Source organism: Seriola lalandi, unplaced genomic scaffold (assembly GCF_002814215.2).
Source record: "Seriola lalandi dorsalis isolate HSWRI2012SDOR001 ecotype SW California unplaced genomic scaffold, Sedor1 jcf7180002054855, whole genome shotgun sequence".
NCBI classification, from domain to species: Eukaryota; Metazoa; Chordata; class Actinopteri; order Carangiformes; family Carangidae; genus Seriola; species Seriola lalandi.
This window is the reverse complement of record NW_019525408.1, coordinates 371079-384070: the sequence shown is the minus strand read 5'-3', so window position 1 is coordinate 384070 and position 12992 is coordinate 371079. Positions and strand designations below refer to the sequence as shown.

Genomic DNA, 12992 nt, shown 5'->3' with positions numbered 1-12992 from the left:
GCTTGAATGATGAGTGGGAGAAGCGAGAGGTCTTAGGAGGAAAAGGATGTTGGTTACTGCAGCGCTGCCCATGAATGATTCATGTGAAATTAATAGGCCTGAAGTTCATGTTTAGATGTTTTAGGATTTATTCTGTTGTGTAATATGTTATCAACTTTTGTGGATCTTCATAGATTTTAATTGAGGTGACTTGAAGCTTTATTTTACTTTATTTAGTTACTTTGAAATAGGTTATTTAATCAATAATTTATAAGAATACTTCAATACTGTGGGTAATATACTTATTCGCTTTCTTGCTTAGAAATAGACAAGATGATTCATACCACTGTCATGTCTGTCTGTTAAATACGAAGCTACTACATTTGGTTACCTTAGCTTAGCATAATGACTGGAAACTGAGGGAAATATTTATCCTGGCAACAAAATCGGCCTACCAGCACGACAACACGTCCAAAAAATGAAAAAAGTAACAATATCACATGGTCATACGGGGAGTTATGTGCCAAACTATTTCTTGGCATAAGCAAGTAAGTAGGAAGTTACTGTGTCTTTCTATGAAATAGTCTGGCAACTAACTCCCCGTAAAGCCACAACGTGTCGTTTTTACGGTTTTGTTTTTGTGTGGATTAAACACACAAGATACAGCTTGTTAATTCGTGAGCTTTAGAAGTTCTGGTAGGCAGATTTTGTTACCCTTGTTATCCTTGGACAGGCAGTTTCCCCCTGCTCCCAGTCTTTATGCGAGGCTGAGCTAACAAGCTACTAGCAGAAGCTTTATTTTTACCTTACAGACATAAGAGTGGTATCAGTCTTTTCATCTAATTCTCTCTGAGAAAGCAGATGAGGGTATCTCTTAAAATGTTAAAATATTTCTTTAACATCGTTAAAACTTCATGATTGTTTTACCAAATTAATTTAGTAGCATTCTTTCACACCCCTGGGTCACATAGAAGTTAAGTGTTGGTTAGATACCCTTCCTATCTCAAGTTAGCACAGTACTTTGACACTTCCAAAAACATTACTAAGCCTTCTTGCCATACCCCTGCCCTGGAGATACACAGAGCCTAAGTACTGGCCAACCTGTTCATTAATTTCCCATTAGTCAACAGTTTTTCCTCAGAGTCTCAGGGGAAATAGACTAACCCCGCCATTAGTTCCAACAATCCCTGAGGACCTCTTTCTCCTCTCACTCCCACCACCTCCACCAACACACACACTCACAAAACACACCAGCCCCGTTTCCCCGAGTGATGACCTCTTCATACACATGGCCTCTTTCATTCCACTCTGAGGGTTGGTTTAAACCATGGCTACACTGTCCCTGGTTTATGGCTCCCTGGCCCCCTTCAAAGTGTTGGGCAGTAGCCTGCAGTCATTGCAGACTTAATTGACGGACACATTCTTGACTGTGGATCGTTTAATCACAACAAACAATCGGTGTCATTCAAGACGGATGGTGATATCTTTGGAAACTTTAGGAATGTGTTTCTGTTTGGGGGAGAGTATGTGCTTGTGTGAATTCATGAACGTGTATAAATCAATGTTTTGTTTTGTTTTTCTTGACCTAGTCGTTGACCTGGTGACTAGATCTGGATCAGCCAGAAAGTAGGTTTTGGTATGGTTTGACAATAACAATACATTTATATTGTTATATTCTATATAAAATTTTTGTCAGGGATAGAAAAGAGCTCAAATGATAAGTTGATTAATCGATTTGTTGAAGAAAAATCATATAAACAATCAAAACATCTTATTCCAGGAACAATAGTTCCAAAATGCAAATATCAACAAGTTAAAAATAAAACAAACATTAATATATCCACATTCTTTTAGGTAATGCTATCTTGCAGCCAGTGTTTAGACTTTGCATTAAAGGGGGTAGGAAGTTTTGACTCATCTTCAATTAAAGGAGATAGCTTATTCGATTCTACCAGCACACAGAAGGGAGTCCTTACTTGAAGCTATAAAAGTTTAGTTTTCTATGAACTTCCGCCACCTTCGTAATAACTGGAAAGTACCTGGGAGTACTTCTGTGGAAAATCCTCAAATACATCCTTAATCATATAAATCAAAAACTGCATTTTTATTTAATTTATCTAATTATTTAACCTTTATTTAACCAGGACGGTATTTTTGAGTCGTTTTTCAAAGTGTCCTGGCCATTAAATCCTGCAATAACAATTAATTACAGAAAGACAAGGTAAGACTGATAAGACAAAATGTACCACATAATCAGAATTACATAGAAATGTAATTCTAAAATAATGAATAGCATTTCTAACAAAGTGATGTATAATAAATTCCTAAAAAGCCCATGAGGACAAACCCAAGAGTTGTCTAAAACCATAAAAAAAAGAGCAATCATAACTTAATGAAACTAACACATCAAGGTTCTATCAAACCCGAGAAGAGACGGCGCTTCTGCAGCAATGATTTGAACTGAGAAAAACATTTTTCAGTTGTGAATATAACCGCAGAGCCACTATTGGCACGGGCTGCTCACAGTCATTTTTATTTCCCAATAAAAATCACCTGTTTTTCTGGTTTTATTGGAATAATCTTTTCATGCTTGTAAAATGTCAGAAAATAGTTAAAACTGTCCGTTATAATTGCCAAAGAAGACAGCTTCAGATTGCTTGGTTTTCTTTCCGATCAAAAGTCAAAAACCTCAATAAGTCACTTTTAATTTTATGATCATACAGGAACAGACAGAAACGGCAAATCCTCACAGTTAATAAGCTGGAAACACATGATAAAAGCTGTAAACAGCTGTAAGTTGATAAGTCAACTAATATAGTGTCAGCACTAGTGTTCACAGCGACGCTACTAACAACCAACACAGAGCATACAGAGATGACTAGATAAGAGAGTAAGGGATGTGTGTGGGTGTGGGTGTGGTGTGGTGTGGTGTGGTGGTAGTGGTGTTTGGGGGTGGGGGGGCAGGCTCTCTCCAGACCACCACCGCAGGAAGTTCATGGCCATGAGGTCACAGGGACACGCCATCACTCAGGGATTTACAGCAACTGGTTTCAACTGGAATTCTTTGAATGTTTTTTTTTTTTTTTTCATCTTTGTCGTTGTAGCTCCGAGTGACTGAGTGTAGTAACAAGAGTACTGGTGTCCAATCTTTGGATACCACTACTTTATCTCTCTTTGCAGTACAGATAAGCAACAATCATGTCTCATGTCAAAAAGCCCCTGATTTGTTGTTTCATTTCAACTGGTACAGTATTTGTGACACACACTGTTGACTGTTGCTGTGCAAACAAGACACCCTCTGTCACTATCTCAATCTGGAATTGAGGTCATTCTGTAAAGATATCTGCAGGAAACCCGGGCACAATGATTAATGCTGAGGACTTTGACCATCAAATATTGACTTGAGTAAAGTCACCTGCCTAGGTGACTTTACAGTGTGAGGTAGCTGAAAAACCTTATCCAGCATGTCTGCTTTCGATATGTTTTTTTGACAGGAAGTCCCAAGATTCAGGGATGGAGGAGGGATATGAGCTCGACCTCACGTATATCACAGAACGTATCATTGCCGTGTCCTTCCCCCGGGGTTGCTCAGAGGAGATCTACTCACACAACCTGAAGGATGTCACACGGATGCTCAAGTCCAAGCATGCAGATAATTACCTGGTCAGTGCTGGTTCATGTGCTGCTCGCTGTCTCACCTTGAAATGTGCCGCAGCCAAGTGTCAAAGTGCAAAACAGTATTGATGTCTGAGCTGATGGGCTTTCATGGAATATTGACATAAAAGTATTGATCTCAGAGTGCTTAGCTCATCTTTTAATCATGGTGATGTAACAGTAAGTCGTTGAAACACAGGTGTCATATGCCATCATCTATTTTTTTTTTTTAAATGGCATTTTAAATCATAGGCTTTTTTGTACTTCTTCTTTTAGATTATTAACCTCTCGGAGAGAAGACATGATCTCTCTAAAATGAACCCCAAGGTAAGTTTAAGTGACAATCATCTGCATCAGAGTTAATGAAATCCTATCAGGACGAGTATATCAATATGCATATATATCAGTCTGGGAAAGAACAAAACACAATAGTTTTCCAGTGGCAAAGTAGATTTCGCTCATCCTCTTGTGATCAGCTGTGTCTGACCAGGCAAAAGAAAAAACACCATAATATTGATTGGTAATGCATAGGGACAGAGGATGATGCTGTGCAGAAAAATATGATATCTGTTCACAGTGTATGATGTGTTTTCAGACCCTGGATACAGGCTGGCCGGACATGCACGCTCCACCTCTGGATAAGATCTGCACAATCTGCAAGGCCATGGAGAGCTGGCTCAATGCTGACCCTCTACATGTGGTGGTTATACACTGCAGGGTGAGCATCTACAGGTTGTGTTGTATCATTAACAATTTAGCATTTACTTACTTACTTACTTCTACTACTTTTTTGTTGTATGTGCCTCTGGAAACCTGACCTCAAATCCTAAATATTCCTCTATAACATTAAAGGACAGTTTTTGTTTTAAAAATAAAGTCATATTCCTCTCCCTCTCTCTCTTTTGTGAAAAAATGAAATGAAAATAGTGTGTTTATGTGGGATCCCATCATTCATAGTAATTTTGGGGCATTGGAAACAGAGTAAAACCACGAGTGCAGAATGTGTAGTGAATCATCTCCTGTCCTCTCTTGTTCCCTTAGGGTGGCAAGGGTCGAATCGGTGTTGTCATTTCGTCTTTTGTGCATTTCACCGATGTGTCGGCCAGGTAACCACCACCATGTCTCACATTTTTGATGTTATGTTTCTATAAATGTTTGCACTGAGGTTAGGATTCATCATAATGTGTGTGCGCATGCACTCACTGCTGGCAGCGAACGATAACAACAGCACACTGCGGCACTCCTTGAAGACTCATTTTGTAGACCACAAGCAAAGTCATCGCTTAACCACAGCTGATTTATTTACCTCTTTTGACTTGGGGTCAAGGTGAATCAGAAAATGAGTCAGAGAAAAAGCCGCCTCATTCAAAGTAAAACGGAAAACCACACAATTTAAGCCATGAATCACCCCATATTGAATTGCATGAATCAACTTGGAAACATGTTAGTTACTGTAATAGCTTCTGGCCACAGTGTCAGTTTCATGAAATCTATTCATCGTGAAGGAAACCCATTCTAACCCATTTTCTAACCATTGTCAGTCAAACAAATTCTCAGAGGCTGATGCTTTACTGAGCCCTGAAGTCAAGAAATGCTGCAAACATTTGGAGAGACGGCCTGGTGTTATGCTGCTGTGCAGATCCTCTCTGCACAGCAGCAGACATTGTAGCATTAGCACGCATCAGGCTTCTATTTAGCCAATCTCTGCTTCCCTTGGTGATTGTATCCCGATGAGGGAGACCGGGTCGGTAAAGGTGAACGTGAAAGACAGAGGGCAAAAAGAGGAGTAGAGGAAGAGATAGGAAAACAATGAGGCAGATTTACAATAGAATAGATTCAGGGAGGGTTGGGGGCGCGGGGGCAGAGGGAGAGGGACAACGAGAGAGAAACAGAGCTGTGGTGAAAAGGCTCCAGCGCCTGTTGGTTTTAGGTCTGTCTGAACAGCCGAGCTGTGCACACACTCTGGCCTCTCTCTGTCCTCCTCTCCCCCTCCGTGTTTACTTAAGGCTGGCATGCTCTTCCTCTCTGCTGGAATCCCCTGTCTCTCTGGTTACTTTCACTCTTGTCAATTATGCATGTGTGTGTGTGTGCGTGTGTGTGCATGCGTGTGTTTGTGTGTGTGCGTGTCTGTGTGTGTGTGTGTGTGTGTGTGTGTGTGTGTGTGTGTGTGTGTGTGTTGTCCTAATTGAAGTCAGGGTTAACACCATTCAATTATAGAGCAGCAGAGTGTAATCTCTCTGGAGTCATAATTGCCTAAAGTGTTTAATGTATCTCCCTGTCTCCCTCAAAGTGCTGATCAGGCGTTGGACCGCTTCGCCATGAGGAAATACTACGATGATAAGGTCTCAGCTCTGATGACACCTTCGCAGAAACGGTAAGACCCAAAACATAAGCACGCCCTTCTGCATAGCAACATGCGTCTAACCATGTGTTGTTGTTGGTGCTTTGTTGACCCACGTCCTCATCCAAACACATTCATGTCCCAGACGCACCTGATTCAATACAACACTTTGGGTGTCCTGGTGCTGTTTGTCTGTTTTGTCACTGAGAAGCCTTGTCATTGTTGCTCATTGTAATGAGAATGGGATCCCATGGACATGTGGTATAATCCTAATCTTCTGTATCACTATGAATCATCATCGCTCACACTGATGACTCTTAAAGTGAACTGGTGTCTTCTGTTTGTTTTTGTTCTAATCTCTTCTAGCTGCTGTGTTTATCTGAAAAAAAAAACCTTCATCAGTGACAATAGGGGCAGATGAAAAAAAAAAAAAAATCTATATTAATCCCAATATGATACCTGAGTACCTAAGTACCAAAACCAAAATAATGAGCCTTAACTGGCCTTGTGGAGTTTGAAAGTCATGGATATCTACCTGGTAGGGAGGATTTAATGAGAAAAGCAGTATCAAATTACATTATGGAAAGTGTAGGATCCAGCATTTGCGGAGCTTAACCCATTCTTTGGAATAAAAGACAAGATATCTTGGCCTCTGATTGATTTTGACCGGTCTCTATGCTTTCATGTCAGGTATGTTTGGATCCTCAACAGTCTGTTAAGTGGATCCATGAAGATCAACGCCTCCCCCTTGTTCCTGCACTGTGTCATCCTTCATGGGATACCGAACTTCGACGTCACTGGAGGTTATTGTTGTATATTGTTTACCACTACACACAGCTGCAGCTCCCGATGAAAATGCAGTCGCTTCTGCCGCGACAGCATAAAAGAATCCAGACGTAACCACATCAGAGTTGGAGCCGTAAACAAGATGGAGACTTATCTTTATTTTATATCTTTCTCTTTTTCCAATACACACACACACACGTGCATGCTCAGGCAGATAGAGGCACTTGTATAAACATAAATGAGGAGAAGAGCGTGTTTATGGGTTCCCAGTAAACTCATGGGGATTCACACCCATGTTTGCATGTAAATTGCTGTTTTCGCTAATTTTCGCTGAAACAACAGAGGTTTTCGTCACATCGTGAGGCTGAAATCCCTTTCTCACAACAATAGCTTATCACATGTTAGCTGTGAGCAAAACAATCTGAGCAGCTACTCTTGAGGCCATGCTCTCGATGCACTTGTAACAAACATTTTTTGAGAATTACATTTAATTATTTATTTTATTTTTTTCAGTTTGTCGTCCATACATCAAGGTTTACCAGGGAATGCAAGCAGTGTATTCATCTGGAATCTAGTAAGTAGTTTACACTTGTGGTACAGTAATTTGAACATTATTGTTTACTTCAAAGAATGCTGGAATACTTCAAAGCAATTTTCTGTTTAACTTCGTTTAATGGCGATTTTAATTCTGAGTTACTGCTTTCTGTAAATATCTGTGATTGCTTCCAAACTCCGGCTCACACTGACCGACTCCTCTGTTGTTTTTGTTACAGTCACATTGGTCCAGGCCACAGAGACCGGGTATGCATCACCCTGGAGCCTGCCCAGCTTCTAAAAGGGGACATCATGGTAGGGAAAGAAACAAGATGCTTTCTCAGAGATTCTGACATCAGTTCCCATTGAAGTAATCACAATGTTTTTGTGGGTTTTTTTTTTTTTTGTAGATTAAATGCTATCACAAAAGTGACCTAACTTCAGAGCGTGAAGTTATTTTCCGGCTGCAGTTCCACACGGGAGCAGTGCAGGGCTACAACCTGATGTTTGAAAAAGAAGACATGGAGGCTGCCAGCAAAGGTAGACTTTAAAAAAAAAAAAAAAAAAAAAACAACAACCTGAGAACAGGTCTCAACGTGCCGCCACTAGTTTACAGCGACTCCTCTGCTCCACGCAGCATCTGCAGGGCTCAGTCTGGACTTAATTTAGACTTGGCACTTAGACCAATAATCTTGTTTTCCTAAACATGTTACGTGTACTGAGAGAATCCTACTCACAGACAACACCATTCATCTTTCCATTTCTGCATGGCAACAGCATTCCTGTGTGTTTATATTCCAGATCCCAGATTTCCCGATTATGGTAAAGTGGAACTGGTGTTCTCCGAGGGACCGGAGAGAATCCCAGGTAGATTCCTAACTCTTCATCTTTTTCAAAAGTTGCTACAGGGAGACTTAGTTGGAAAAGCGGACACAGTGCTTTCTCTATTTTTCCCTTTGTGCCATCCTGTGCTCTGTTCCTCCCCCTCTGCCCCCTGGTGAGAAGGGATGTGGAATGCTGCAGAGGGGAAATGTAGTGTGAAGTGTGTGCTGACAGAGAGGTAAAGAAGCACAGCATGTGCTGCCCCAGATCCCCACAGGAATGAGACTATGTTGTATAGGTCTGTGTGTGTGTATGTTAAACACCTTTCTAAAATATAACAACATTTTATGTCACAGTAACATGATGAAAGATTTGTCCTAGGGTAAGACTGGTTTGTGTTGCCTTTTTGATCAAAAATTTGATATTTCCAGTCAATGTTGTTCCTCAGAAAAATGACATAGATATGATTTCAATCTACATCTTCAGGGCTCACAGTGAAACCTTGGGATTTTATTTGTTGTTATTAACCCATGATATGCTGATTCACTTATTTGCTTTATCACAGAGAGTAAGATGACATGGTGGATATCACTTACATATGTCTGTATGCTATATGAATCTACAGCCAGGACACAATTATCTTAGCCTCGCAAAACAAATGAAAGTAGGATAAGCAGCTACCCTGGCTGTTGTTTGGTAAAAACTGTTTCCCACTTCCTGTAACGCTCATTAGTCAACACATTATATCTGGTTTGTTGATTCCTTACAAAAATTGAAATGTTAAAATAACTAAACCAAGCTTCTACTCCCTCTTCTAAGCTAAGCTAACCGCCTGTTGGCTGTAGGTTGATATTTCGCATACAGGCATGAGAGTGGTGTCAATCTTCTCATATAACTCTTGGTAAGAAAGTGAATAAACATATTTTCCTGACTGTCTAACTTCATTTTGAGGCTTTTAAACTGGAAATGCAGTAAAATGTAGTAGTAAAAATGTAGTTAAAAAAAACAGCTACATACAGTATATACAATAATGTTATTTTTGGGTCCAGGTGCCGACAGGTGGCAAAATGGGACAGATGTTATTGTGGACTACAACACAGCAGATCCTCTAACCCGCTGGGACTCCTACCAGAACATCTGTGATGGTGAAGGTACTGTTGCTACGCTGCATTAGTCACCACATGACTCACAATATTTTGTTATAACAGTGCCAGAGTCTGAATCAGATGCTATCTGAGCGAAAAAATCAGTGGCTGTTTAATGAATGGAAAAGGAATGTAGAGGGTGTTATTATGGGATTAAATTACTATTGTTACTTTTCTGCTATTCAGTGCGTTCTCTCTGTTTCTCACTTCCACAAACACGTAAGCACAAACTCTCTTTTTCTCTCAGGGAATTAACACAGCATGACAGGTCCTGTGCCCCATGTTATTGAGGGACTGCAGTGTGATTGCATTAACATGCACAGCCGGTCACCACTGGCTTGGTTTATGTTGCAGTTGTTGGTAGCATGAGTTATTGCTCATGAGTGGGATGTAAAGTCTTGTTTCCACAGAGCCTGCCTGCGTTTTTATTATGGCAAGGAAAAGAAATGGAGGCGAAAATTTATCTCAGTGTAAGAAAGTCTTACGGTTGCAGTATGATTGGTATGACGAGCAGTGTTGTTTCTGTGTGAGGGATAGGGAGGAGGAGTGTTGTTGTAAGGAGTGAGTGCTGTTTTCAAAGGAAGAGCAGCTAGTTCTCAAGAGATTTCTATTTTGTTGTTTCATCAAATGAATAGGCATGCTTTAACCATCCCACACACACACACACACACGCACACACGCACACACGCACACACGCACACACTCTCACACTCAGAGCCACCCTGTCGGGGCGTCCCGTCCTAGCTGCGGTTGTTGCTCTCCACTCAACCACAGAATTCACAACAACCTCCCAGAATAGAGCGACGTGGTGGTGGCATTAAAACACATATCCACCCTTTCCCAGTGTTCATTGAGAGCTTTTATAAGCAGCTTGATGAAAATGAGCTGCCTTTTCTTTTTTCATTTAAAATATCCCAACACATCCATATAGAATTTTATGCGACACCTCTGGGAATTCAATTAAAGAGCAACCACTCAAATTGAAGAATTCATCAAAGCACAGTAAAGACATCAACAAAGAAGCAATATTTTCTCTTGCCTTTATTCCAAAGCATTCATGTGGGATATTTACAGCCTTGTTTTTCTCATGTAAACACTACATCTGAGAGGGAAGACTGGGAGCTTTGTTGGAATTCTACATCTACTTACCACCAGTCCTGTGGCAGGCCAAGATTGCCTCTGAAAGGCTGTCACTCAGAGGCTGCTCAGGAGGAGGAAGTCTAAAAAAACCTTTGCCACCGTAGTGCTAAGGTTGTGAAAAGAAAACCTAATTTACTTCAATGGCTTTTCAATCACCAATCACCATTGGGAGTGTGTGTTTATCTCCATGTGTGAATTAAGTGCTGAATTTTAAAAGATTGTTTTTCCAGAAAGGTTGTTTACTTGAGTTTACGGTCATAGCAGGTCATTGGCTTTGAGTGGCTTGGCCAGCAGCTGCTTGCAGAAATGAGTAGTTGAAATTTATGTATGGTTTGGCTCATGCGTAAGTGGTAACAAGAAATGTTTGTAGCCCCTTGATAACTCATATCCACTGACTCTTAAAAGGGTTGGTTCATCCAAATTACAAAAGGAAGTACTAGTATTATTCAAATATCCAGATTGTCGTAGCTTTATTCACAGAATTTTTGCGATGTTTGAGACTTCTGCTGCCACACCAATATAATGGAGGTGAATGAGATATTGTTTGCTGGGCTCAGAGCATTCAAAAATTACAATTTACAAATTCAACAGCAACATTTCTTTCCAGAGCCGGTGTCCCTGTCAGTCTGAATAATCCACAGACCTTGCTTTCAATCTGTAATCCTTATGGAAATTATTTCTGTGGTAGGATGCAGTTCCATGAGAAAACATAATTTGATATTTAGTGATCACAAAGTTCAAATTTTTTAATTTATTAATGTCTCTCAGGGACAAAACTAATGCTAGGGGCCGTTTGGTTGAAAAAAAAAAAAATCAAGATTGTTGTCGTATTTTCTGGGCTTGTCCTTTTATTTTTCAATATTTGCAAGAGGTGATTGAAGAGATAATGATAACATTCGCAATAGATATTCTTTCATCACATCATATACCTGGACAAAATCCCAGATAAATGGGATGAATATAATTTTGGCCTTTTGGCAGGACAGCTATGACATGGAAATGGCTGCATGCACCAACACAACACTCCAACTTACGACGACTGAACTGAAATTGTTAATTAAGTAAACTGTGTGGAGCATCTGAACATAACCATTAGATGATGATGTGAACGCCTTGAAAGTACTGACGCTATGTACAGTATGTGCCTGTAAGACGTAACACATCACATGTCATTCAGAGATCCTGCACGTACAAGTTGTTGAGTTGCCCATACCCACTTGAATATCAATTTAAAAGAGTTGCCAAAAACTGATTACAGCAGAGTCTGTGGATTCTTCATAGTAACCAGGATATTGTTTTTTTATTGTAGTTTTTCCATGTTTTGAGCAGCACTAATAAAACACGATTCACCTTCTTTGTATCGGAATAGAGGCAAAATTCTCAATGATAAACTCTCAAAGCTTGAACAAATTCAAAAACTATTTGCATGGCTCAGTACTACTACAGGTGAGTAGTTTGTTACTCCCTTCATTTTCCGCATGTACAGTATGTTCTGTACAAGTAGTACACCGGATACATTTCCCAGAGAGCTGCCGTCTACACATCGGAGGCACGTGTAGGAGCTTGGGCGGAAGAAACTGATGATGATGATGATGATGATGATCGTCATTATGCTTTCGACTCACCGTTTTTGGCATTCAGGTGGTGCAGAGTAACTGAGAAGGAATGGAAAGGGTTGGGTAATTGCATAGCCGTACACGACCGGACCTCCTCCTGCGATACGAGAGCAGCTAGAGGAACAGCTCCGGTCTCGCCGCTCTCTGCACTGTAATTGGTGGATTATTCAGGGACTCGCTGTACCACACCGACCGACCTCATGAACACTAGATATAAATGGTTTGACTGGTTTTCTCAAGCTCACTGGCTGAGGACATATTTGGTTAACCATTCATTGGTTTGTTAATGTCAGTGTAATCCTGATAGGTAAAAAAGTTTTTATAACAATTGTTGAACCCCATAATTGAGTTTAAGGCACATCTGTTTCATGGTGATATTGTACATGAGGACGGCAGGCGTGTAATTTCATGACACACAAGAGTGAGAGAAAAACAACTTGGCTGCTGCTTTTCATGAGAATTGCCCAGAGCTCCAAGTAGAAGGCAAGGATTGCTTTAATTAAAAAGTGTCTTTTTACAGAGTGAAAAAGTCTGGAGCTGCAGGAATGTTGTTTTCACTCTCTGATCCTCTCTCGGCCGCCCTCTCCTTTTCTCCCCCCCCCCAGTGGGGTAGTCCCCTAATGCAGGGCAAGAGGTCGGGTTACTGCTTTCCTACGCCCCGCCCCCTCCCTTAAACCCCGCCCCACTTGTTTACATTCCTCTGTCCTTATTTGGAGATCTCAAGGTCCCCCTTGTGTGGAGTGCAAACACTCTCACCTTCTCAGCAGAGAAAGAAAGCCAGGCTAACTTATTGGAACTCTCTTGATAAGACCCTGACCATTATTTCCTGGTGAAAAGCCATGTCCGCTCTCGTGTGTCTGCGTGGCCTTTTCCCCTCTTTAAGTTTTGCTTTACCGGAGATGGGGACTGTCTTGTGCTCTTACCTGGCAGTGGCAGCGAAGGTAAGAGATTTTTTTTTTTTTTTTTTCTTGAGAC

At 40.8% G+C, this 12992-nt stretch overlaps 1 protein-coding gene across 1 annotated transcript in view; it reads left to right on the top strand.

Moving 5' to 3' along the window:
- tns3 (tensin 3) overlaps window positions 1-12992 on the top strand; it is a 32692-nt gene that overhangs the window by 4574 nt on the left and 15126 nt on the right. Inside the window, exons 3-13 of the mRNA XM_087179564.1 lie at window positions 3474-3642; window positions 3910-3960; window positions 4229-4351; window positions 4675-4739; window positions 5924-6007; window positions 6665-6777; window positions 7274-7334; window positions 7534-7609; window positions 7705-7834; window positions 8096-8161; window positions 9166-9267. Of these exons, the coding sequence (XP_087035690.1) occupies window positions 3493-3642; window positions 3910-3960; window positions 4229-4351; window positions 4675-4739; window positions 5924-6007; window positions 6665-6777; window positions 7274-7334; window positions 7534-7609; window positions 7705-7834; window positions 8096-8161; window positions 9166-9267 (1021 nt within the window). The 5' untranslated portion in view covers window positions 3474-3492. The remainder of the gene's footprint in view (window positions 1-3473; window positions 3643-3909; window positions 3961-4228; window positions 4352-4674; window positions 4740-5923; window positions 6008-6664; window positions 6778-7273; window positions 7335-7533; window positions 7610-7704; window positions 7835-8095; window positions 8162-9165; window positions 9268-12992) is intronic.